Consider the following 26,500-nt stretch of genomic DNA (forward strand, 5'->3'; position numbering starts at 1 on the left):
GATCAGGGTCCAGAGTAACGCCGAGGTCCTTCACAGTTTTATTTGAGACGACTGTACAACCATTAAGATTAATTGTCAGATTCAACAGAAGATCTCTTTGTTTCTTGGGACCTAGAACAAGCATCTCTGTTTTGTCCGAGTTTAAAAGTAGAAAGTTTGCAGCCATCCACTTCCTTATGTCTGAAACACATGCTTCTAGCGAGGGCAATTTTGGGGCTTCACCATGTTTCATTGAAATGTACAGCTGTGTGTCATCCGCATAGCAGTGAAAGTTATGTTTTCGAATGACATCCCCAAGAGGTAAAATATATAGTGAAAACAATAGTGGTCCTAAAACGGAACCTTGAGGAACACCGAAATTTACAGTTGATTTGTCAGAGGACAAACCATTCACAGAGACAAACTGATATCTTTCAGACAGATAAGATCTAAACCAGGCCAGAACTTGTCCGTGTAGACCAATTTGGGTTTCCAATCTCTCCAAAAGAATGTGGTGATCGATGGTATCAAAAGCAGCACTAAGGTCTAGGAGCACGAGGACAGATGCAGAGCCTCGGTCTGATGCCATTAAAAGGTCATTTACCACCTTCACAAGTGCAGTCTCAGTGCTATGATGGGGTCTAAAACCAGACTGAAGCATTTCGTATACATTGTTTGTCTTCAGGAAGGCAGTGAGTTGCTGCGCAACAGCCTTTTCTAACATTTTTGAGAGGAATGGAAGATTCGATATAGGCCGATAGTTTTTTATATTTTCTGGGTCAAGGTTGGGCTTTTTCAAGAGATGCTTTATTACTGCCACTTTTAGTGAGTTTTGGTACACATCCAGTGGATAGAGAGCCGTTTATTATGTTCAACATAGGAGGGCCAAGCACAGGAACAGCTCTTTCAGTAGTTTAGTTGGAATAGGGTCCAGTATACAGCTTGAAGGTTTAGAGGCCATGATTATTTTCATCATTGTGTCAAGAGATATAGTACTAAAACACTTGAGCGTCTCTCTTGATCCTAGGTCCTGGCAGAGCTGTGCAGACTCAGGACAACTGAGCTTTGAAGGAATACGCAGATTTAAAGAGGAGTCCGTAATTTGCTTTCTAATAATCATGATCTTTTCCTCAAAGAAGTTCATGAATTTATCACTGCTAAAGTGAAAGTCATCCTCTCTTGGGGAATGCTGATTTTTAGTTAGCTTTGCGACAGTATCAAAAAGGAATTTCGGATTGTTCTTATTTTCCTCAATTAAGTTAGAAAAATAGGATGATCGAGCAGCAGTAAGGGCTCTTCGGTACTGCACGGTACTGTCTTTCCAAGCTAGTCGGAAGACTTCCAGTTTGGTGTGGCGCCATTTCCGTTCCAGTGAAGGACATTGTGTGTGTATATACTGTACTCCATACCATTTACTGCATCTTGCCTATGCCGTTCTGTACCATCACTCATTCATATATCTTTATGTACATATTCTTTATCCCTTTACACTTGTGTGTGTATAAGGTAGTAGTTGTGGAATTGTTAGGTTAGATTACTCGTTGGTTATTACTGCATTGTCAGAACTAGAAGCACAAGAATGTCGCTACATCTGCTAACCATGTGTATGTGACAAATACGATTTGATTTGAAACAGACAAGTCCTCAACTGGCAGCTTCATTAAATCGTACCTGCAAAACACCAGTCTCAACGTCAACAGTGAAGAGGCGACTCCGGGATGCTGTCCTTCTAGGCAGAGTTGCAAAGAAAAATACATATGTCAGACTGGCCAATAAAAAGAAAAGATTAAGATGGGAAAAATAACACAGACACTGGACAGAAGAACTCAGCCTAGAAGGACAGCATCCCAGAGTCACCTCTTCACTGTTGACGTTGAGACTGGACAGAGGAACTCTGCCTAGAAGGACAGCATCCCAGAGTCACCTCTTCACTGTTGACGTTGAGACTGGACAGAGGAACTCTGCCTAGAAGGACAGCATCCCAGAGTCGCCTCTTCACTGTTGACGTTGAGACTGGACAGAGGAACTCTGCCTAGAAGGCCAGCATCCCGGAGTCGCCTCTTCACTGTTGACGTTGAGACTGGACAGAGGAACTCTGCCTAGAAGGACAGCATCCCGGAGTCGCCTCTTCACTGTTGACGTTGAGACTGGACAGAGGAACTCTGCCTAGAAGGACAGCATCCCAGAGTCACCTCTTCACTGTTGACGTTGAGACTGGTGTTTTGCAGTAGGGATTCTTGTCATTCAACAGGTGGAGACTAATTTTCATGCAATTTTTTTCATTGAAAAATACTGCATCAATTCTAATTGTATTGGTCACATACATATTTAACAGATGTTATTGCAGATGTAGCGAAATTATTGTAAAGATCTCTTGGACAAGAACGTCAATTAATGACCGATTTCTTGAGTTTGAATAATTCGACTATTCCGATGGTCTTCTGAGGGAGTATGAGAGAAACTCAGCTAGAAATCAAGCAGTCTTAGTTGGATGGTCAGAAGATGAATGGTGAGAATTGTACACTGTGTACAGAACAGCCTGGGGGTCGGACATGACCTGCGTCTCTGTCCCTGTCTCTCTCTCTCTCATATATGACATGTCTTCTGTCCTGTGACAATAGCTTCTCTGTGTGGGGCCTCCACTTGCAGTCGCCCTATTCTCTTTCTCTCTGTTTTCTCTTTTTTATTTCTCTTTATTTGTGGTCAGGGGAGTGCGTTTGGTTGTGGTCAGGGGAGTGTGTTTGGTTGTGGTCAGGGAGTGTGTTTGGTTGTGGTCAGGTGTTTGGTTGTGGTCAGGGAGTGTGTTTGGTTGTGGTCAGGGGAGTGTGTTTGGTTGTGGTCAGGGGAGTGTGTTTGGTTGTGGTCAGGGAGTGTGTTTGGTTGTGGTCAGGGAGTGCGTTTGGTTGTGGTCAGGGAGTGCGTTTGGTTGTGGTCAGGGGAGTATTGTGGTCAGGGAGTGTGTTTGGTTGTGGTCAGGGGAGTGTGTTTGGTTGTGGTCAGGGTGTGTTTGGTTGTGGTCAGGGGAGTGTGTTTGGTTGTGGTCAAGTGTGTTTGGTTGTGGTCAGGGGAGTGTGTTTGGTTGTGGTCAGGGAGTGTGTTTGGTTGTGGTCAGGGAGTGTGTTTGGTTGTGGTCAGGGAGTGTGTTTGGTTGTGGTCAGGGAGTGTGTTTGGTTGTGGTCAGGGAGTGTGTTTGGTTGTGGTCAGGGGAGTGTGTTTGGTTGTGGTCAGGGGAGTGTGTTTGGTTGTGGTCAGGGAGTGTGTTTGGTTGTGGTCAGGGAGTGTGTTTGGTTGTGGTCAGGGAGTGTGTTTGGTTGTGGTCAGGGAGTGTGTTTGGTTGTGGTCAGGGAGTGTGTTTGGTTGTGGTCAGTTTTGGTTGTGGTCAGGGGAGTGTGTTTGGTTGTGGTCAGGGAGTGCGTTTGGTTGTGGTCAGGGGAGTGTGTTTGGTTGTGGTCAGGGAGTGTGTTTGGTTGTGGTCAGGGGAGTGTGTTTGGTTGTGGTCAGGGAGTGTGTTTGGTTGTGGTCAGGGGAGTGCGTTTGGTTGTGGTCAGGGAGTGTGTTTGGTTGTGGTCAGGGAGTGTGTTTGGTTGTGGTCAGGGAGTGTGTTTGGTTGTGGTCAGGGGAGTGTGTTTGGTTGTGGTCAGGGAGTCAGGGGTTTGTGCGTTTGGTTGTGGTCAGGGAGTGTGTTTGGTTGTGGTCAGGGGAGTGCAGGTCAGGGAGTGTGTTTGGTTGTGGTCACGTTTGGTTGTGGTCAGGGAGTGTGTTTGGTTGTGGTCAGGGAGTGTTTGGTTGTGTCATGGGACGTTTGGTTGTGGTCAGGGAGTGCGTTTGGTTGTGGTCAGGGAGTGTTTGGTTGTGGTCAGGGAGTGCGTTTGGTTGTGGTCAGGGGAGTGCGTTTGGTTGTGGTCAGGGGAGTGTGTTTGGTTGTGGTCAGGGAGTGTGTTTGGTTGTGGTCAGGGGAGTGTGTTTTGGTTGTGGTCAGGGAGTGTGTTTGGTTGTGGTCAGGGGAGTGTGTTTGGTTGTGGTCAGGGGAGTGTTTGGTTGTGGTCAGGGGAGTGCGTTTGGTTGTGGTCAGGGAGTGCAGGTTGTGGTCAGGAGTGCGTTTGGTTGTGGTCAGGGGAGTGTGTTTGGTTGTGGTCAGGGGAGTGCGTTTGGTTGTGGTCAGGGAGTGCGTTTGGTTGTGGTCAGGGAGTGCGTTTGGTTGTGGTCAGGGAGTGTGTTTGGTTGTGGTCAGGGAGTGTGTTTGGTTGTGGTCAGGGGAGTGTGTTTGGTTGTGGTCAGGGGAGTGTGTTTGGTTGTGGTCAGGGGAGTGCGTTTGGTTGTGGTCAGGGAGTGTGTTTGGTTGTGGTCAGGGGAGTGTGTTTGGTTGTGGTCAGGGAGTGTGTTTGGTTGTGGTCAGGGGAGTGTGTTTGGTTGTGGTCAGGGAGTGTGTTTGGTTGTGGTCAGGGAGTGTGTTTGGTTGTGGTCAGGGAGTGTGTTTGGTTGTGGTCAGGGAGTGTGTTTGGTTGTGGTCAGGGGAGTGTGTTTGGTTGTGGTCAGGGAGTGTGTTTGGTTGTGGTCAGGGAGTGTGTTTGGTTGTGGTCAGGGAGTGTGTTTGGTTGTGGTCAGGGAGTGCGTTTGGTTGTGGTCAGGGGAGTGCGTTTGGTTGTGGTCAGGGGAGTGTGTTTGGTTGTGGTCAGGGGAGTGTGTTTGGTTGTGGTCAGGGAGTGTTTTGGTTGTGGTCAGGGAGTGTGTTTGGTTGTGGTCAGGGAGTGCGTTTGGTTGTGGTCAGGGAGTGCGTTTGGTTGTGGTCAGGGAGTGCGTTTGTGCGTTTGGTTGTGGTCAGGGGAGTGCGTTTGGTTGTGGTCAGGGAGTGCGTTTGGTTGTGGTCAGGGGAGTGCGTTTGGTTGTGGTCAGGGGAGTGTGTTTGGTTGTGGTCAGGGGAGTGTGTTTGGTTGTGGTCAGGGAGTGCGTTTGGTTGTGGTCAGGGGAGTGCGTTTGGTTGTGGTCAGGGAGTGTGTTTGGTTGTGGTCAGGGGAGTGTGTTTGGTTGTGGTCAGGGGAGTGTGTTTGGTTGTGGTCAGGGAGTGTGTTTGGTTGTGGTCAGGGGAGTGTGTTTGGTTGTGGTCAGGGAGTGTGTTTGGTTGTGGTCAGGGAGTGTGTTTGGTTGTGGTCAGGGAGTGCGTTTGGTTGTGGTCAGGGGAGTGTGTTTGGTTGTGGTCAGGGGAGTGCGTTTGGTTGTGGTCAGGGGAGTGCGTTTGGTTGTGGTCAGGGGAGTGCGTTTGGTTGTGGTCAGGGGAGTGTGTTTGGTTGTGGTCAGGGGAGTGTGTTTGGTTGTGGTCAGGGAGTGCGTTTGGTTGTGGTCAGGGAGTGTGTTTGGTTGTGGTCAGGGAGTGTGTTTGGTTGTGGTCAGGGGAGTGTGTTTGGTTGTGGTCAGGGAGTGCGTTTGGTTGTGGTCAGGGAGTGTGTTTGGTTGTGGTCAGGGGAGTGCGTTTGGTTGTGGTCAGGGAGTGCGTTTGGTTGTGGTCAGGGAGTGTGTTTGGTTGTGGTCAGGAGTGTGTTTGGTTGTGGTCAGGGAGTGCGTTTGGTTGTGGTCAGGGGAGTGTGTTTGGTTGTGGTCAGGGGAGTGCGTTTGGTTGTGGTCAGGGGAGTGTGTTTGGTTGTGGTCAGGGAGTGTGTTTGGTTGTGGTCAGGGAGTGCGTTTGGTTGTGGTCAGGGAGTGCGTTTGGTTGTGGTCAGGGAGTGTGTTTGGTTGTGGTCAGGGAGTGTGTTTGGTTGTGGTCAGGGAGTGTGTTTGGTTGTGGTCAGGGGAGTGCGTTTGGTTGTGGTCAGGGAGTGCGTTTGGTTGTGGTCAGGGAGTGCGTTTGGTTGTGGTCAGGGAGTGCGTTTGGTTGTGGTCAGGGAGTGTGTTTGGTTGTGGTCAGGGGAGTGCGTTTGGTTGTAGTCAGGGAGTGTGTTTGGTTGTAGTCAGGGGAGTGTGTTTGGTTGTGGTCAGGGGACTGCGTTTGGTTGTGGTCAGGGGAGTGCGTTTGGTTGTGGTCAGGGGAGTGCGTTTGGTTGTGGTCAGGGGAGTGTGTTTGGTTGTGGTCAGGGGAGTGTGTTTGGTTGTGGTCAGGGGAGTGCGTTTGGTTGTGGTCAGGGGAGTGTGTTTGGTTGTGGTCAGGGGAGTGTGTTTGGTTGTGGTCAGGGGAGTGTGTTTGGTTGTGGTCAGGGGAGTGTGTTTGGTTGTGGTCAGGGGAGTGTGTTTGGTTGTGGTCAGGGGAGTGCGTTTGGTTGTGGTCAGGGGAGTGCGTTTGGTTGTGGTCAGGGGAGTGCGTTTGGTTGTGGTCAGGGAGTGCGTTTGGTTGTGGTCAGGGAGTGCGTTTGGTTGTGGTCAGGGGAGTGCGTTTGGTTGTGGTCAGGGAGTGCGTTTGGTTGTGGTCAGGGAGTGCGTTTGGTTGTGGTCAGGGAGGCGTTTGGTTGTGGTCAGGGAGTGCGTTTGGTTGTGGTCAGGGGTGCGTTTGGTTGTGGTCATGGGAGTGCGTTTGGTTGTGGTCATGGGAGTCAGTTTGGTTGTGGTCATGGGAGTGCGTTTGGTTGTGGTCAGGGAGTGTGTTTGGTTGTGGTCAGGGAGTGCGTTTGGTTGTGGTCAGGGAGTGTGTTTGGTTGTGGTCATGGGAGTGCGTTTGGTTGTGGTCAGGGAGTGCGTTTGGTTGTGGTCAGGGAGTGCGTTTGGTTGTGGTCAGGGAGTGCGTTTGGTTGTGGTCAGGGAGTGTGTTTGGTTGTGGTCAGGGAGTGTGTTTGGTTGTGGTCAGGGGAGTGCGTTTGGTTGTGGTCAGGGAGTGCGTTTGGTTGTGGTCAGGGGTGTGTTTTGGTTGTGGTCAGGGGAGTGTGTTTGGTTGTGGTCAGGGTTTGGTTGTGTGTTTGGTTGTGGTCAGGGAGTGTGTTTGGTTGTGGTCAGGGAGTGTGTTTGGTTGTGGTCAGGGGAGTGCGTTTGGTTGTAGTCAGGGAGTGCGTTTGGTTGTGGTCAGGGAGTGCGTTTGGTTGTGGTCAGGGGAGTGCGTTTGGTTGTGGTCAGGGGAGTGTGTTTGGTTGTGGTCAGGGAGTGCGTTTGGTTGTGGTCAGGGAGTGCGTTTGGTTGTGGTCAGGGAGTGTGTTTGGTTGTGGTCAGGGGAGTGCGTTTGGTTGTGGTCAGGGAGTGTGTTTGTTGGTCAGGGGAGTGCGTTTGTTGTGGTCAGGGAGTGCGTTTGGTTGTGGTCAGGGAGGTGTTTGGTTGTGGTCAGGGAGTGCGTTTGGTTGTGGTCAGGGGAGTGTGTTTGGTTGTGGTCAGGGGAGTGTGTTTGGTTGTGGTCAGGGGAGTGTGTTTGGTTGTGGTCAGGGTGTGTGTTTGGTTGTGGTCAGGGAGTGCGTTTGGTTGTGGTCAGGGAGTGTGTTTGGTTGTGGTCAGGGGAGTGCGTTTGGTTGTGGTCAGGGAGTGTGTTTGGTTGTGGTCAGGGAGTGTGTTTGGTTGTGGTCAGGGGAGTGCGTTTGGTTGTGGTCAGGGAGTGTGTTTGGTTGTGGTCAGGGAGTGTGTTTGGTTGTGGTCAGGGAGTGTGTTTGGTTGTGGTCAGGGGAGTGTGTTTGGTTGTGGTCAGGGAGTGTGTTTGGTTGTGGTCAGGGAGTGCGTTTGGTTGTGGTCAGGGAGTGCGTTTGGTTGTGGTCAGGGGAGCGTTTGGTGCGTTTGGTTGTGGTCAGGGAGTGCGTTTGGTTGTGGTCAGGGAGTGCGTTTGGTTGTGGTCAGGGGAGTGCGTTTGGTTGTGGTCAGGGGAGTGTGTTTGGTTGTGGTCAGGGAGTGTGTTTGGTTGTGGTCAGGGAGTGCGTTTGGTTGTGGTCAGGGGAGTGCGTTTGGTTGTGGTCAGGGAGTGTGTTTGGTTGTGGTCAGGGGTGTGTTTGGTTGTGGTCAGGGGAGTGTGTTTGGTTGTGGTCAGGGGAGTGTGTTTGGTTGTGGTCAGGGAGTGTGTTTGGTTGTGGTCAGGGGAGTGTGTTTGGTTGTGGTCAGGGGAGTGTGTTTGGTTGTGGTCAGGGAGTGCGTTTGGTTGTGGTCAGGAGTGTGTTTGGTTGTGGTCAGGGGAGTGCGTTTGGTTGTGGTCAGGGGAGTGCGTTTGGTTGTGGTCAGGGGAGTGCGTTTGGTTGTGGTCAGGGAGTGTGTTTGGTTGTGGTCAGGGGAGTGTGTTTGGTTGTGGTCAGGGAGTGCGTTTGGTTGTGGTCAGGGAGTGTGTTTGGTTGTGGTCAGGGGAGTGTGTTTGGTTGTGGTCAGGGGAGTGTGTTTGGTTGTGGTCAGGGAGTGCGTTTGGTTGTGGTCAGGGAGTGTGTTTGGTTGTGGTCAGGGAGTGCGTTTGGTTGTGGTCAGGGAGTGCGTTTGGTTGTGGTCAGGGAGTGCGTTTGGTTGTGGTCAGGGGAGTGTGTTTGGTTGTGGTCAGGGAGTGCGTTTGGTTGTGGTCAGGGAGTGTGTTTGGTTGTGGTCAGGGAGTGCGTTTGGTTGTGGTCAGGGAGTGTGTTTGGTTGTGGTCAGGGAGTGTGTTTGGTTGTGGTCAGGGGAGTGCGTTTGGTTGTGGTCAGGGGAGTGCGTTTGGTTGTGGTCAGGGAGTGCGTTTGGTTGTGGTCAGGGGGAGTGTGTTTGGTTGTGGTCAGGGGAGTGTGTTTGGTTGTGGTCAGGAGTGTGTTTGGTTGTGGTCAGGGGAGTGTGTTTGGTTGTGGTCAGGGAGTGTGTTTGGTTGTGGTCAGGGAGTGCGTTTGGTTGTGGTCAGGGGAGTGCGTTTGGTTGTGGTCAGGGGAGTGCGTTTGGTTGTGGTCAGGGAGTGCGTTTGGTTGTGGTCAGGGAGTGTGTTTGGTTGTGGTCAGGGAGTGCGTTTGGTTGTAGTCAGGGAGTGTGTTTGGTTGTAGTCAGGGAGTGTGTTTGGTTGTGGTCAGGGGACTGCGTTTGGTTGTGGTCAGGGGAGTGCGTTTGGTTGTGGTCAGGGAGTGCGTTTGGTTGTGGTCAGGGGAGTGTGTTTGGTTGTGGTCAGGGAGTGCGTTTGGTTGTGGTCAGGGGAGTGCGTTTGGTTGTGGTCAGGGGAGTGTGTTTGGTTGTGGTCAGGGAGTGTGTTTGGTTGTGGTCAGGGAGTGTGTTTGGTTGTGGTCAGGGAGTGTGTTTGGTTGTGGTCAGGGGAGTGTGTTTGGTTGTGGTCAGGGGAGTGCGTTTGGTTGTGGTCAGGGAGTGCGTTTGGTTGTGGTCAGGGAGTGCGTTTGGTTGTGGTCAGGGAGTGCGTTTGGTTGTGGTCAGGGAGTGCGTTTGGTTGTGGTCAGGGAGTGTTTGGTTGTGGTCAGGGAGTGCGTTTGGTTGTGGTCAGGGAGTGCGTTTGGTTGTGGTCAGGGAGTGCGTTTGGTTGTGGTCAGTGCGTTTGGTTGTGGTCAGGGAGTGCGTTTGGTTGTGGTCAGGGAGTGCGTTTGGTTGTGGTCATGGGAGTGCGTTTGGTTGTGGTCATGGGAGTGCGTTTGGTTGTGGTCAGGGGAGTGCGTTTGGTTGTGGTCAGGGGAGTGTGTTTGGTTGTGGTCAGGGAGTGCGTTTGGTTGTGGTCAGGGAGTGCGTTTGGTTGTGGTCAGGGAGTGCGTTTGGTTGTGGTCAGGGGAGTGCGTTTGGTTGTGGTCAGGGGAGTGTGTTTGGTTGTGGTCAGGGGAGTGTGTTTGGTTGTGGTCAGGGAGTGCGTTTGGTTGTGGTCAGGGGAGTGCGTTTGGTTGTGGTCAGGGAGTGCGTTTGGTTGTGGTCAGGGAGTGTGTTTGGTTGTGGTCAGGGGAGTGCGTTTGGTTGTGGTCAGGGAGTGTGTTTGGTTGTGGTCAGGGAGTGTGTTTGGTTGTGGTCAGGGGAGTGCGTTTGGTTGTGGTCAGGGGAGTGCGTTTGGTTGTGGTCAGGGAGTGTGTTTGGTTGTGGTCAGGGGAGTGTGTTTGGTTGTGGTCAGGGAGTGTGTTTGGTTGTGGTCAGGGAGTGTGTTTGGTTGTGGTCAGGGAGTGTGTTTGGTTGTGGTCAGGGGAGTGCGTTTGGTTGTGGTCAGGGGAGTGCGTTTGGTTGTGGTCAGGGGAGTGCGTTTGGTTGTGGTCAGGGAGTGCGTTTGGTTGTGGTCAGGGAGTGTGTTTGGTTGTGGTCAGGGTGTTTGTTGTGGTCAGGGGAGTGTGTTTGGTTGTAGTCAGGGGAGTGTGTTTGGTTGTGGTCAGGGGAGTGCGTTTGGTTGTGGTCAGGGAGTGCGTTTGGTTGTGGTCAGGGGAGTGCGTTTGGTTGTGGTCAGGGGAGTGTGTTTGTTGGTCAGGGGAGTGTGTTTGGTCAGGGGAGTGTGTTTGGTTGTGGTCAGGGGAGTGTGTTTGGTTGTGGTCAGGGAGTGTGTTTGGTTGTGGTCAGGGAGTGTGTTTGGTTGTGGTCAGGGAGTGTGTTTGGTTGTGGTCAGGGGAGTGTGTTTGGTTGTGGTCAGGGAGTGTGTTTGGTTGTGGTCAGGGGAGTGCGTTTGGTTGTGGTCAGGGAGTGCGTTTGGTTGTGGTCAGGGAGTGCGTTTGGTTGTGGTCAGGGGAGTGCGTTTGGTTGTGGTCAGGGAGTGCGTTTGGTTGTGGTCAGGGGAGTTTGGTTGTTGTTTGGTTGTGGTCAGGAGTGCGTTTGGTTGTGGTCAGGGAGTGCGTTTGGTTGTGGTCAGGGAGTGCGTTTGGTTGTGGTCAGGGGAGTGCGTTTGGTTGTGGTCATGGGAGTGCGTTTGGTTGTGGTCATGGGAGTGCGTTTGGTTGTGGTCATGGGAGTGCGTTTGGTTGTGGTCAGGGGAGTGTGTTTGGTTGTGGTCAGGGAGTGCGTTTGGTTGTGGTCAGGGAGTGTGTTTGGTTGTGGTCATGGGAGTGCGTTTGGTTGTGGTCAGGGAGTGCGTTTGGTTGTGGTCAGGGGAGTGCGTTTGGTTGTGGTCATGGGAGTGCGTTTGGTTGTGGTCAGGGGAGTGTGTTTGGTTGTGGTCAGGGAGTGTGTTTGGTTGTGGTCAGGGAGTGCGTTTGGTTGTGGTCAGGGAGTGCGTTTGGTTGTGGTCAGGGGAGTGTGTTTGGTTGTGGTCAGGGAGTGTGTTTGGTTGTGGTCAGGGGAGTGTGTTTGGTTGTGGTCAGGGAGTGTGTTTGGTTGTGGTCAGGGAGTGTGTTTGGTTGTGGTCAGGGAGTGCGTTTGGTTGTAGTCAGGGTTTGGTTGTGGTCAGGGGTGCGTTTGGTTGTGGTCAGGGAGTGCGTTTGGTTGTGGTCAGGGGAGTGCGTTTGGTTGTGGTCAGGGAGTGCGTTTGGTTGTGGTCAGAGTGTGTTTGGTTGTGGTCAGGGAGTGCGTTTGGTTGTGGTCAGGGGAGTGCGTTTGGTTGTGGTCAGGGAGTGTGTTTGGTTGTGGGTCAGGGAGTGTGTTTGGTTGTGGTCAGGGAGTGCGTTTGGTTGTGGTCAGGGGAGTGTGTTTGGTTGTGGTCAGGGAGTGTGTTTGGTTGTGGTCAGGGAGTGTGTTTGGTTGTGGTCAGGGGAGTGTGTTTGGTTGTGGTCAGGGAGTGTGTTTGGTTGTGGTCAGGGAGTGTGTTTGGTTGTGGTCAGGGGAGTGTGTTTGGTTGTGGTCAGGGGAGTGTGTTTGGTTGTGGTCAGGGGAGTGCGTTTGGTTGTGGTCAGGGGAGTGCGTTTGGTTGTGGTCAGGGGAGTGCGTTTGGTTGTGGTCAGGGGAGTGCGTTTGGTTGTGGTCAGGGGAGTGTGTTTGGTTGTGGTCAGGGGAGTGTGTTTGGTTGTGGTCAGGGGAGTGCGTTTGGTTGTGGTCAGGGAGTGCGTTTGGTTGTGGTCAGGGAGTGCGTTTGGTTGTGGTCAGGGAGTGTGTTTGGTTGTGGTCAGGGTGCGTTTGGTTGTGGTCAGGGGAGTGCGTTTGGTTGTGGTCAGGGGAGTGTGTTTGGTTGTGGTCAGGGGAGTGCGTTTGGTTGTGGTCAGGGGAGTGCGTTTGGTTGTGGTCAGGGGAGTGTGTTTGGTTGTCGAACGTAACCAAACATCGTATGGACATAGTGTCTCATAGTGTCTCATAGTGTCTCATAGTGTCTCATAGTGTCACAGTGTCACATAGTGTCACATAGTGTCTCATAGTGTCACACAGAGCATTAGGAATTGAGGGTCTCGGCTGGGTGTCTGTGAAGCACCTTGTGACGTCTGCTGATGTAAAAAGGGCCTTTATAAAATACGATCGATTGAATCGTGGAAAGACGTGGAAAGACGAGGCTACTGGGGACACAAGTCAAACTTGTGTTCTTTCCGTTATTACATCTGTAATCTGTGATATGATCATCTCCACACTGTCCTCTTCCCCTCCCTCCTCCTTCCTCCACACTGTCCTCTTCTCATCCCTCCTCCACACTGTCCTTTTCTCATCCCTCCTCCTTCCTCCACACTGTCCTCTTCCCCTCCCTCCTCCTTCCTCCACACTGTCCTCTTCTCATCCCTCCTCCACACTGTCCTTTTCTCATCCCTCCTCCTTCCTCCACACTGTCCTCCTCTCCTTCCTCCACACTGTCCTTTTCTCATCCCTCCTCCTTCCTCCACACTGTCCTCTTCTCCTTCCTCCACACTGTCCTCTCCTCCTTCCTCCACACTGTCCTCTTCTCCTTCCTCCACACTGTCCTCTTCTCCTCCCTCCTCCACACTGTCCTCTTCTCCTCCTTCCTCCACACTGTCCTCTTCTCCTCCTTCCTCCACACTGTCCTCTCCTTCTCCTTCCTCCACACTGTCCTCTTCTCCTTCCTCCACACTGTCCTCTTCTCCTTCCTCCACACTGTCCTCTTCTCCTCCCTCCTCCACACTGTCCTCTTCTCCTCCCTCCTCCACACTGTCCTCTTCTCCTCCTTCCTCCACACTGTCCTCTTCTCCTCCTTCCTCCACACTGTCCTCTTCTCATCCCTCCTCCACACTGTCCTTTTCTCATCCCTCCTCCTTCCTCCACACTGTCCTTTTCTCATCCCTCCTCCTTCCTCCACACTGTCCTCTTCTCCTTCCTCCACACTGTCCTTTTCTCATCCCTCCTCCTTCCTCCACACTGTCCTCTTCTCCTCCCTCCTCCACACTGTCCTCTACTCATCCTTCCTCCTTCCTCCACACTGTCCTCTTCTCCTCCTTCCTCCACACTGTCCTCTTCTCATCCCTCCTCCACACTGTCCTCTTCTCCTCCTTCCTCCACACTGTCCTCTTCTCATCCCTCCTCCTTCCTCCACACTGTCCTCTACTCATCCCTCCTCCCTCCTCCACACTGTCCTCTTCTCCTCCTTCTTCAACACTGTCCTCTTCTCCTCCCTCCTCCTTCCTCCACACTGTCCTCTTCTCCTCCTTCCTCCACACTGTCCTCTTCTCCTCCTTCCTCCACACTGTCCTCTTCTCATCCTTCCTCCACACTGTCCTCTTCTCATCCTTCCTCCACACTGTCCTCTTCTCATCCTTCCTCCACACTGTCCTCTTCTCATCCTTCCTCCACACTGTCCTCTTCTCATCCTTCCTCCACACTGTCCTCTTCTCCTCCTTCCTCCACACTGTCCTCTTCTCCTCCCTCCTCCACACTGTCCTCTACTCATCCCTCCTCCCTCCTCCACACTGTCCTCTACTCATCCCTCCTCCTTCCTCCACACTGTCCTCTTCTCCTCCCTCCTCCACACTGTCCTCTACTCATCCTTCCTCCTTCCTCCACACTGTCCTCTTCTCCTCCTTCCTCCACACTGTCCTCTTCTCATCCCTCCTCCACACTGTCCTCTTCTCCTCCCTCCTCCACACTGTCCTCTACTCATCCCTCCTCCCTCCTCCACACTGTCCTCTACTCATCCCTCCTCCTTCCTCCACACTGTCCTCTTCTCCTCCCTCCTCCACACTGTCCTCTACTCATCCTTCCTCCTTCCTCCACACTGTCCTCTTCTCCTCCTTCCTCCACACTGTCCTCTTCTCATCCCTCCTCCACACTGTCCTCTTCTCCTCCTTCCTCCACACTGTCCTCTTCTCATCCCTCCTCCTTCCTCCACACTGTCCTCTACTCATCCCTCCTCCCTCCTCCACACTGTCCTCTTCTCCTCCTTCTTCAACACTGTCCTCTTCTCCTCCCTCCTCCTTCCTCCACACTGTCCTCTTCTCATCCTTCCTCCACACTGTCCTCTTCTCCTCCCTCCTCCTTCCTCCACACTGTCCTCTTCTCCTCCCTCCTCCTTACTCAACACTGTCCTCTTCTCATCCCTCCTCCACACTGTCCTCTTCTCCTCCTTCCTCCACACTGTCCTCTTCTCATCCCTCATCCACACTGTCCTCTTCTCATCCCTCCTCCACACTGTCCTCTTCTCCTCCTTCCTCCACACTGTCCTCTACTCATCCCTCATCCTTCCTCCACACTGTCCTCTTCTCATCCCTCCTCCTTCCTCCACACTGTCCTCTTCTCCTCCTTCCTCCACACTGTCCTCTTCTCCTCCTTCCTCCACACTGTCCTCTACTCATCCCTCATCCTTCCTCCACACTGTCCTCTTCTCATCCCTCCTTCCTCCACACTGTCCTCTTCTCCTCCCTCCTCCACACTGTCCCCTTCTCATCCCTCCTCCTTCCGCTACACTGTCCTCTTCTCCTTCCTCCACTCTGTCCTCTTCTCCTCCTTCCTCCACACTGTCCTCTTCTCCTCCTTCCTCCACACTGTCCTCTTCTCCTTCCTCCACACTGTCCTCTTCTCATCCTTCCTCCACACTGTCCTCTTCTCCTCCTTCCTCCACACTGTCCTCTTCTCCTCCTTCCTCCACACTGTCCTCTTCTCATCCCTCCTCCTTCCTCCACACTGTCCTCTACTCATCCCTCCTCCCTCCTCCACACTGTCCTCTTCTCCTCCTTCTTCAACACTGTCCTCTTCTCCTCCCTCCTCCTTCCTCCACACTGTCCTCTTCTCATCCTTCCTCCACACTGTCCTCTTCTCCTCCCTCCTCCTTCCTCCACACTGTCCTCTTCTCCTCCCTCCTCCTTACTCAACACTGTCCTCTTCTCATCCCTCCTCCACACTGTCCTCTTCTCCTCCTTCCTCCACACTGTCCTCTTCTCATCCCTCATCCACACTGTCCTCTTCTCATCCCTCCTCCACACTGTCCTCTTCTCCTCCTTCCTCCACACTGTCCTCTACTCATCCCTCATCCTTCCTCCACACTGTCCTCTTCTCATCCCTCCTCCTTCCTCCACACTGTCCTCTTCTCCTCCTTCCTCCACACTGTCCTCTTCTCCTCCTTCCTCCACACTGTCCTCTACTCATCCCTCATCCTTCCTCCACACTGTCCTCTTCTCATCCCTCCTTCCTCCACACTGTCCTCTTCTCCTCCCTCCTCCACACTGTCCCCTTCTCATCCCTCCTCCTTCCGCTACACTGTCCTCTTCTCCTTCCTCCACTCTGTCCTCTTCTCCTCCTTCCTCCACACTGTCCTCTTCTCCTTCCTCCACACTGTCCTCTTCTCCTCCTTCCTCCACACTGTCCTCTTCTCCTTCCTCCACACTGTCCTCTTCTCATCCTTCCTCCACACTGTCCTCTTCTCCTCCTTCCTCCACACTGTCCTCTTCTCATCCTTCCTCCACACTGTCCTCTTCTCCTCCTTCCTCCACACTGTCCTCTTCTCATCCCCCCTCCTTCCTCCACACTGTCCTCTTCTCCTCCTTCCTCCACACTGTCCTCTTCTCCTTCCTCCACACTGTCCTCTTCTCATCCTTCCTCCACACTGTCCTCTTCTCCTCCTTCCTCCACACTGTCCTCTTCTCCTCCTTCCTCCACACTGTCCTCTTCTCATCCCTCCTCCTTCCTCCACACTGTCCTCTACTCATCCCTCCTCCCTCCTCCACACTGTCCTCTTCTCCTCCTTCTTCAACACTGTCCTCTTCTCCTCCCTCCTCCTTCCTCCACACTGTCCTCTTCTCATCCTTCCTCCACACTGTCCTCTTCTCCTCCCTCCTCCTTCCTCCACACTGTCCTCTTCTCCTCCCTCCTCCTTACTCAACACTGTCCTCTTCTCATCCCTCCTCCACACTGTCCTCTTCTCCTCCTTCCTCCACACTGTCCTCTTCTCATCCCTCATCCACACTGTCCTCTTCTCATCCCTCCTCCACACTGTCCTCTTCTCCTCCTTCCTCCACACTGTCCTCTACTCATCCCTCATCCTTCCTCCACACTGTCCTCTTCTCATCCCTCCTCCTTCCTCCACACTGTCCTCTTCTCCTCCTTCCTCCACACTGTCCTCTTCTCCTCCTTCCTCCACACTGTCCTCTACTCATCCCTCATCCTTCCTCCACACTGTCCTCTTCTCATCCCTCCTTCCTCCACACTGTCCTCTTCTCCTCCCTCCTCCACACTGTCCCCTTCTCATCCCTCCTCCTTCCGCTACACTGTCCTCTTCTCCTTCCTCCACTCTGTCCTCTTCTCCTCCTTCCTCCACACTGTCCTCTTCTCCTTCCTCCACACTGTCCTCTTCTCCTCCTTCCTCCACACTGTCCTCTTCTCCTTCCTCCACACTGTCCTCTTCTCATCCTTCCTCCACACTGTCCTCTTCTCCTCCTTCCTCCACACTGTCCTCTTCTCCTCCTTCCTCCACACTGTCCTCTTCTCATCCCTCCTCCTTCCTCCACACTGTCCTCTACTCATCCCTCCTCCCTCCTCCACACTGTCCTCTTCTCCTCCTTCTTCAACACTGTCCTCTTCTCCTCCCTCCTCCTTCCTCCACACTGTCCTCTTCTCATCCTTCCTCCACACTGTCCTCTTCTCCTCCCTCCTCCTTCCTCCACACTGTCCTCTTCTCCTCCCTCCTCCTTACTCAACACTGTCCTCTTCTCATCCCTCCTCCACACTGTCCTCTTCTCCTCCTTCCTCCACACTGTCCTCTTCTCATCCCTCATCCACACTGTCCTCTTCTCATCCCTCCTCCACACTGTCCTCTTCTCCTCCTTCCTCCACACTGTCCTCTACTCATCCCTCATCCTTCCTCCACACTGTCCTCTTCTCATCCCTCCTCCTTCCTCCACACTGTCCTCTTCTCCTCCTTCCTCCACACTGTCCTCTTCTCCTCCTTCCTCCACACTGTCCTCTACTCATCCCTCATCCTTCCTCCACACTGTCCTCTTCTCATCCCTCCTTCCTCCACACTGTCCTCTTCTCCTCCCTCCTCCACACTGTCCCCTTCTCATCCCTCCTCCTTCCGCTACACTGTCCTCTTCTCCTTCCTCCACTCTGTCCTCTTCTCCTCCTTCCTCCACACTGTCCTCTTCTCCTTCCTCCACACTGTCCTCTTCTCCTCCTTCCTCCACACTGTCCTCTTCTCCTTCCTCCACACTGTCCTCTTCTCATCCTTCCTCCACACTGTCCTCTTCTCCTCCTTCCTCCACACTGTCCTCTTCTCATCCTTCCTCCACACTGTCCTCTTCTCCTCCTTCCTCCACACTGTCCTCTTCTCATCCCCCCTCCTTCCTCCACACTGTCCTCTTCTCCTCCTTCCTCCACACTGTCCTCTTCTCATCCCCCCTCCTTCCGCCACACTGTCCTCTTCTCCTCCTTCCTCCACACTGTCCTTTTCTCCTCCTTCCGCCACACTGTCCTCTTCTCCTCCTTCCTCCACACTGTCCTCTTCTCCTCCTTCCTCCACACTGTCCTCTTCTCCTCCTTCCTCCACACTGTCCTCTTCTCCTCCTTCCTCCACACTGTCCTCTTCTCCTCCTTCCACCACACTGTCCTCTTCTCCTCCTTCCTCCACACTGTCCTCTTCTCCTCCTTCCTCCACACTGTCCTCTACTCATCCCTCCTCCACACTGTCCTCTTCTCCTCCCTCCTCCACACTGTCCTCTTCTCCTCCTTCCTCCACACTGTCCTCTTCTCCTCCTTCCTCCACACTGTCCTCTTCTCCTCCTTCCGCCACACTGTCCTCTTCTCCTCCTTCCTCCACACTGTCCTCTTCTCCTCCTTCCTCCACACTGTCCTCTTCTCCTCCTTCCTCCACACTGTCCTCTTCTCCTCCTTCCACCACACTGTCCTCTTCTCCTCCTTCCTCCACACTGTCCTCTTCTCCTCCTTCCTCCACACTGTCCTCTTCTCCTCCTTCCACCACACTGTCCTCTTCTCCTCCTTCCTCCACACTGTCCTCTTCTCCTCCTTCCTCCACACTGTCCTCTTCTCCTCCTTCCTCCACACTGTCCTCTTCTCCTCCTTCCTCCACACTGTCCTCTTCTCCTCCTTCCGCCACACTGTCCTCTACTCATCCCTCCTCCACACTGTCCTCTTCTCCTCCCTCCTCCACACTGTCCTCTTCTCCTCCTTCCTCCTTCCTCCACACTGTCCTCTTCTCCTCCTTCCTCCACACTGTCCTCTTCTCCTCCTTCCTCCACACTGTCCTCTTCTCCTCCCTCCTCCACACTGTCCTCTTCTCCTCCTTCCTCCTTCCTCCACACTGTCCTCTTCTCCTCCTTCATCCACACTGTCCTCTACTCATCCCTCCTCCACACTGTCCTCTTCTCCTCCTTCCTCCTTCCTCCACACTGTCCTCTTCTCATCCCTCCTCCTTCCTCTGTTCTTTTCCAGGCAACCAGACAAGCTGGTAGTGGTGTGGACTCGCAGGAGCCGACGGAAATCCTCCAAGGTGTGTGTTTTGTCTTGGTACTTCAGGCTGTTTAGCTGGACCTGGTCGTAGGAAGTAGGAAGTAGGAAGTAGGCTAAATCACTGTGGAGATGTATAGTGTACAGCTTTCTATCATATTTCTTCAGAGTTTACCTGTTGGTCTGCACCTTGCATCCGTTTGGGTCTTTACCCTTCATGAGTTTCTGTCTGTGTAAATGTTTGATGTTATATTTAGTGTATATAAAGTGTATATATTGTGTTTTCGGTCTCCATCTGTCTCTCACTCTCAATTCAATTAAAATGACTTTATTGGCATGGGTAACATATATTAACATTGCCGAAGCAGGTGAAATAGATTATAAACTAAATAGAAATAATCAGAAATGTGCAGTAAACGTTACACTCACAAAATATTATGGCGAAATACAATGTTGTGAAAATAGTTGAAATAGAAAAGGTAAAGTAAATAAACACTCTCAATCTCTCCCCAGGCTCACAGTTGGCAGCCAGGCATCAAGAACCCCTACCGAGGAGTGGTGGTGTGGCCTGTACCAGAAAACATAGAAATATCTGTCACACTCTTCAAGGTAGCTTTTCTGTGTGTGTGTGTGTGTGTGTGTGTGTGTTTCTCGGTGTGTGTGTGTGTGTGTGTTTCTCAGTGTGTGTGTGTGTGTGTTTTCTCTCTCTCTCTCTGTGTGTGTGTGTGTGTGTGTGTTCTCTCTGTGTGTGTGTGTGTGTTTCTCTCTCTCTGTGTGTGTGTGTATGTTTCTCTCTCTGTGTGTGTGTGTGTGTGTGTGTTCTCTCTCTCTCTGTGTGTGTGTGTGTTTCTGTGTGTGTGTATGTGTGTGTTTCTCTGTGTGTGTGTGTATGTGTGTGTTTCTCTCTGTGTGTGTGTGAGAGAGACTGTTATGTCAACATGCTGATCTCTTGTTGACAGACTTGCCTGGTGTTGAAGCAAAAAGGTACAAATCTAATCTGTCACAACTCACGTAGTAGTCAGGGCCTGTATTCATGTTGTATAGTAGTCAGGGCCTGTATTCATGTTGTATAGTAGTCAGGGCCTGTATTCATGTTGTATAGTAGTCAGGGCCTGTATTCATGTTGTATAGTAGTCAGGGCCTGTATTCATGTTGTATAGTAGTCAGGGCCTGTATTCATCATGTTGTATAGTAGTCAGGGCCTGTAGTCATGTTGTATAGTAGTCAGGGCCTGTATTCATCATGTTGTATAGTAGTCAGGGCCTGTATTCATCATGTTGTATAGTAGTCAGGGCCTGTATTCATGTTGTATAGTAGTCAGGGCCTGTATTCATCATGTTGTATAGTAGTCAGGGCCTGTATTCATGTTGTATAGTAGTCAGGGCCTGTATTCATGTTGTATAGTAGTCAGGGCCTGTATTCATGTTGTATAGTAGTCAGGGCCTGTATTCATGTTGTATAGTAGTCAGGGCCTGTATTCATCATGTTGTATAGTAGTCAGGGCCTGTAGTCATGTTGTATAGTAGTCAGGGCCTGTATTCATCATGTTGTATAGTAGTCAGGGCCTGTATTCATCATGTTGTATAGTAGTCAGGGCCTGTATTCATGTTGTATAGTAGTCAGGGCCTGTATTCATGTTGTATAGTAGTCAGGGCCTGTATTCATGTTGTATAGTAGTCAGGGCCTGTATTCATGTTGTATAGTAGTCAGGGCCTGTATTCATCATGTTGTATAGTAGTCAGGGCCTGTAGTCATGTTGTATAGTAGTCAGGACCTGTATTCATGTTGTATAGTAGTCAGGGCCTGTATTCATGTTGTATAGTAGTCAGGGCCTGTATTCATCATGTTGTATAGTAGTCAGGGCCTGTATTCATGTTGTATAGTAGTCAGGGCCTGTATTCATGTTGTATAGTAGTCAGGGCCTGTATTCATGTTGTATAGTAGTCAGGGCCTGTAGTCATGTTGTATAGTAGTCAGGACCTGTATTCATGTTGTATAGTAGTCAGGGCCTGTATTCATGTTGTATAGTAGTCAGGACCTGTATTCATGTTGTATAGTAGTCAGGGCCTGTATTCATGTTGTATAGTAGTCAGGGCCTGTATTCATGTTGTATAGTAGTCAGGACCTGTATTCATGTTGTATAGTAGTCAGGGCCTGTATTCATGTTGTATAGTAGTCAGGGCCTGTATTCATGTTGTATAGTAGTCAGGGCCTGTATTCATGTTGTATAGTAGTCAGGGCCTGTAGTAGTCAGGGCCTTTATTCATGTTGTATAGTAGTCAGGGCCTGTATTCATGTTGTATAGTAGTCAGGGCCTGTAGTAGTCAGGGCCTGTAGTCATGTTGTATAGTAGTCAGGGCCTGTATTAGTCAGGGCCTGTATTCATGTTGTATAGTAGTCAGGGCCTGTATTCATGTTGTATAGTAGTCAGGGCCTGTAGTAGTCAGGGCCTGTAGTCATGTTGTATAGTAGTCAAGGCCTGTATTAGTCAGGGCCTGTATTCATGTTGTATAGTAGTCAGGGCCTGTATTCATGTTGTATAGTAGTCAGGGCCTGTATTCATGTTGTATAGTAGTCAGGGCCTGTATTCATGTTGTATAGTAGTCAGGGCCTGTAGTAGTCAGGTTGTATAGTAGTCAGGGCCTGTAGTAGTCAGGGCCTGTATTCATGTTGTATAGTAGTCAGGGCCTGTAGTAGTCAGGTTGTATAGTAGTCAGGGCCTGTATTCATAAGGTGGTGTCTGTAAATATTTGTTGGATAAATAACTTGTGTCATGCACAAAGTAGATGTCCTAACCGACTTGCCAAAACTATAGTTTGTTTAACAAGAAATTTGTGGAATGGTTGAAAAATGAGTTTTAATGACTCCAACCTAAGTGTGTGTAAACTTCCGACTTCAACCATATGTGTGTTGACTGAATATAAGCAAGTGATGTCTGCTAAATAGTCAAGTTAGGTTTCTCCAGAAATAAATCATTATAATTATTGGCGGAGAGTCACGTTGGAAAAAATATATATTCGTAGATATTCTGTCGGCCTACCATAGGTGAAATGAGTATTGGGGACACTACACTTAGGGTGTGGAAATGTTATGCCCCTTAGATATGAATTTACAATCCTCCAATCCTCTTATGCTGTAGCCTACTCCCGACCATCACGTTGTACAGCGACATATGTTCCACGCCATCCTAACGGAAACCCAGAGGGTTTCTTTTTTTTGATTTTCACGGAATAAAACACCATAATATGAATAACATTTCTTAAAATCAATCCCCTGTGCTATGTTATTACAAAAAAGGTATTACATTCTCTAGTAATGCCAATATGGGAGACGATCAAATGCTTCTCAAAGATGCCTTCTGGTCAAACTAGCACTAACTTGCATTCATGTCATTGTGGGGTGTTGTGTGTAGATTGAGGGAATAAGGCTGTAAGGTAACGGACTGTGGAAAAGGAAGGGGTCTGAATACCTCTGTGTTGTTTCCTCTCTCCTAGGACCCCCACGCAGAGGAGTTTGAAGACAAGGAGTGGACGTTTGTCATTGAAAATGTGAGTACACATTAGCTCTCCCATCACTTATGCTGGACTGGGCTACATGGGCTGAGCTATATGGGCTGAGCTATATGGGCTGAGCTATATGGGCTGGGCTATATGGGCTGAGCTATATGGGCTGAGCTATATGGGCTGGGCTATATGGGCTGGGCTATATGGGCTGAGCTATATGGGCTGAGCTATATGGGCTGAGCTATATGGGCTGAGCTATATGGGCTGGGCTATATGGGCTGGGCTATATGGGCTGGGCTATATGGGCTGGGCTATATGGGCTGAGCTATATGGGCTGAGCTATATGGGCTGGGCTATATGGGCTGAGCTATATGGGCTGAGCTATATGGGCTGGGCTATATGGGCTGAGCTATATGGGCTGAGCTATATGGGCTGAGCTATATGGGCTGAGCTATATGGGCTGGGCTATATGGGCTGGGCTATATGGGCTGAGCTATATGGGCTGAGCTATATGGGCTGGGCTATATGGGCTGAGCTATATGGGCTGAGCTATATGGGCTGAGCTATATGGGCTGGGCTATATGGGCTGAGCTATATGGGCTGAGCTATATGGGCTGAGCTATATGGGCTGGGCTATATGGGCTGAGCTATATGGGCTGAGCTATATGGGCTGAGCTATATGGGCTGGGCTATATGGGCTGGGCTATATGGGCTGGGCTATATGGGCTGAGCTATATGGGCTGAGCTATATGGGCTGGGCTATATGGGCTGAGCTATATGGGCTGAGCTATATGGGCTGAGCTATATGGGCTGGGCTATATGGGCTGAGCTATATGGGCTGAGCTATATGGGCTGAGCTATATGGGCTGAGCTATATGGGCTGAGCTATATGGGCTGAGCTATATGGGCTGAGCTATATGGACTGGGCTATATGGGCTGAGCTATATGGGCTGGGCTATATGGGCTGAGCTATATGGGCTGAGCTATATGGGCTGAGCTATATGGGCTGGGCTATATGGGCTGAGCTATATGGGCTGAGCTATATGGGCTGAGCTATATGGGCTGAGCTATATGGGCTGGGCTATATGGGCTGGGCTATATGGGCTGAGCTATATGGGCTGAGCTATATGGGCTGGGCTATATGGGCTGAGCTATATGGGCTGAGCTATATGGGCTGAGCTATATGGGCTGGGCTATATGGGCTGGGCTATATGGGCTGGGCTATATGGGCTGAGCTATATGGGCTGAGCTATATGGGCTGAGCTATATGGGCTGGGCTATATGGGCTGGGCTATATGGGCTGAGCTATATGGGCTGGGCTATATGGGCTGGCCTATATGGACTGGGCTATATGGGCTGGGCTACATGGACTGGGTTATATGGGCTGAGCTATATGGGTTGAGCTATATGGGCTGGGCTATATGGACTGGGCTATATGGGCTGGCCTATATGGACTGGGCTATATGGGATGGGCTCTATGGGCTATATGGGCTGGGCTATATGGACTGGGCTATATGGGCTGGGCTATATGGGCTGGACAGGGTTATATGGGCTGGACAGGGCTATATGGGCTGGGCTGGGCTACATGGACTGGGTTATATGGGCTGAGCTATATGGGCTGAGCTATATGGGCTGAGCTATATGGGCTGAGCTATATGGGCTGGACAGGGCTATATGGGCTGGACATGGTTATATGGGCTGGACAGGGTTATATGGGCTGGACATGGTTATATGGGCTGGACAGGGTTATATGGGCTGGACAGGGTTATATGGGCTGGAAAGGGTTATATGGGCTGGACAGGGTTATATGGGCTGGACATGGTTATATGGGCTGGACAGGGTTATATGGGCTGTACAGGGCTATATGGTCTGGACAGGGCTATATGGTCTGGACAGGGCTATATGGTCTGGACAGGGCTATATGGGCTGGACAGGGCTATATGTGCTGGACAGGGTTATATGGGCTGGACAGGGTTATATGGGCTGGACTGGTCTGGCATTTATATGTTCACATGCTGCCATCTAGTGGTCAGACTGATATTCATTCACAGTCCTTCAGTAAAACACTCAGTGCATCTCCATTGACGGGGAATGAAGGGGTGTTCGGAACATCATGTGAGAGTGTTTGGCGTAGGACACTCATACCTTCACTGTGTGTGTGTCGTAGGACTCATACCTTCACTGTGTGTTTGTCGTAGGACACTCATACCTTCACTGTGTGTTTGTCGTAGGACACTCATACCTTCACTCTGTGTGTGTCGTAGGACACTCATACCTTCACTGTGTGTGTGTCGTAGGACTCTCATACCTTCACTGTGTGTTTGGCGTAGGACACTCATACCTTCACTGTGTGTTTGTCGTAGGACTCTCATACCTTCACTGTGTGTGTGTCGTAGGACTCATACCTTCACTGTGTGTTTGGCGTAGGACACTCATACCTTCACTGTGTGTTTGGCGTAGGACACTCATACCTTCACTGTGTGTTTGTCGTAGGACACTCATACCTTCACTGTGTGTGTGTCGTAGGACTCATACCTTCACTGTGTTTGGCGTAGGACACTCATACCTTCACTGTGTGTGTGTCGTAGGACTCATACCTTCACTGTGTGTTTGGCGTAGGACACTCATATCTTCACTGTGTGTGTGTCGTAGGACTCTCATACCTTCACTGTGTGTGTGTCGTAGGACTCATACCTTCACTGTGTGTTTGGCGTAGGACACTCATACCTTCACTGTGTGTTTGGCGTAGGACACTCATACCTTCACTGTGTGTTTGGCGTAGGACACTCATACCTTCACTGTGTGTGTGTTCAAAGAATGAGTCCACCTTGGGGAGTTCCAGGTTGGGAAGAGCTTTCTTCTTCTAGTGCTGAAAGGTCCCATCCTGACTTTCACCAGTCTGACCGGTACTGTGTGGAACCCCTGGCACGGCACCATTATATGGTGTGTTTTCCACTGGGAGGGAAAGAACAGATGGGTAGGAGACTCCTGGTTAGCATGAAGCCAGTACACTAGTATCTCTCCAAAAATGTCTCTCCCTCCCCTCTCCCCTTCCCTCCCCTTCCCTCCTTCATCTTGATCCCCCCTCTTCCTTTCTCTCTCCCCCTCTTCCTCTCTCTCACTCTCTCTCACTCTCTCTCTCCCCCTCTCTTCCTCTCTCTCTCTCTCTCTTCCTCTCTTCCTCTCTCTCTACCCCTCTCCCCCTCCCCCTCTCTTCCTCTCTCTCCCCTCTCTTCCTTGCTCTTCTTCTCTCCCCTTCCCTCATCTCCCCTCTTCCTCTCTCTCCCCTTCCCTCATCTCCCCTCTCTTCCTCTCTCTCTCCCCTCTCCTCCTCTCTCTCTCCCCTCTCCTCCTCTCTCTCTCCCCTCTCTTCCTCTCTCTCTCCCCTCTCTTCCTCTCTCTCTCTCTCTCTTCCTCTCTTCCTCTCTCTCTACCCCTCTCCCCCTCCCCTCTCTTCCTCTCTCTCCCCTCTCTTCCTTGCTCTTCTTCTCTCCCCTTCCCTCATCTCCCCTCTTCCTCTCTCTCCCCTTCCCTCATCTCCCCTCTCTTCCTCTCTCTCTCCCCTCTCCTCCTCTCTCTCTCCCCTCTCCTCCTCTCTCTCTCCCCTCTCTTCCTCTCTCTCTCCCCTCTCTTCCTCTCTCTCTCCCCTCTCTTCCTCTCTCTCTCCCCTCTCTTCGTCTCTCTCTCCCCTCTCTTCCTCTCTCTCTCCCCTCTCTTCCTCTCTCTCTCCCCTCTCTTCCTCTCTCTCCCCTCTCTTCCTCTCTCTCCCCTCTCTTCCTGTCTCTCCCCTCTCTTCCTCTCTCTCCCTCTCTCTCTCTCTCTCTCCTCTCCCCTTCCCACAACTCCCCTTCTCTTTCACTCTCTCTCCCTCCATCTCTTACTCCCTCGTTCCCTTTTCTTACTCCCTCGTTCCCCCTCTCTCTCTACCTCCATCTACCTCTCCCCCCATCTCCCAATTTCTTCCTCTCTCTCCCTCCTCTCTACCTCCATTCCCCCCTCATCTCCCCATCTCTTCCTCTCCCCCTCTCCTCCCCCTCCCCCTCTCCTCCCCCTACCTCACACACAGCGAAGAGGAGAGGGAGGAGGCACCCCTCCTACCTCACACAGAGGAGAGGGAGAGGGGGGAGAGAGGGAAGGAAGAGAGAGAGACAGAAGGGTGACAGATCTTAGAGGGTGTAAGTAAGCAGGGGAAGAGGAGAGCGAGAGAGAGGACGGGAGCACGGGGTGGGGGGGAGAGGACAGGAGGGGGGAGAGAGGATGGGAGGGGGGAGAGAGGGAAGGGAGGGAGGGAGGAGGGGAGAGAGGGGTGAGGTATAAAGAAGAGAAGGAGAAACAGAGCGAGAGAAAGGGGGATACGGGGGAAGATGTGGAAGTGAAGAGGTTGAGAGGACGGTGCTCCAAGTTGAGACGAACATCAAAGACCTCCTGACAGACTGACAAACTGACTGGACTAGTTGGCAGCA

At 51.4% G+C, this 26,500-nt stretch overlaps 1 protein-coding gene across 1 annotated transcript in view; it reads left to right on the forward strand.

Annotated features, from left to right (window-relative positions):
* The window catches only part of ehbp1 (EH domain binding protein 1), a 447,197-nt gene that overhangs the window by 38,409 nt on the left and 382,288 nt on the right, over positions 1 to 26,500 (forward strand). The window contains 3 exon segments of the mRNA XM_065022884.1: positions 18,520 to 18,577; positions 19,048 to 19,143; positions 22,029 to 22,082. Coding sequence (XP_064878956.1) covers positions 18,520 to 18,577; positions 19,048 to 19,143; positions 22,029 to 22,082 — 208 coding nt within the window.

This window comes from Oncorhynchus nerka, linkage group LG10 (genome assembly GCF_034236695.1).
Source record: "Oncorhynchus nerka isolate Pitt River linkage group LG10, Oner_Uvic_2.0, whole genome shotgun sequence".
Lineage (NCBI taxonomy): Eukaryota > Metazoa > Chordata > Actinopteri > Salmoniformes > Salmonidae > Oncorhynchus > Oncorhynchus nerka.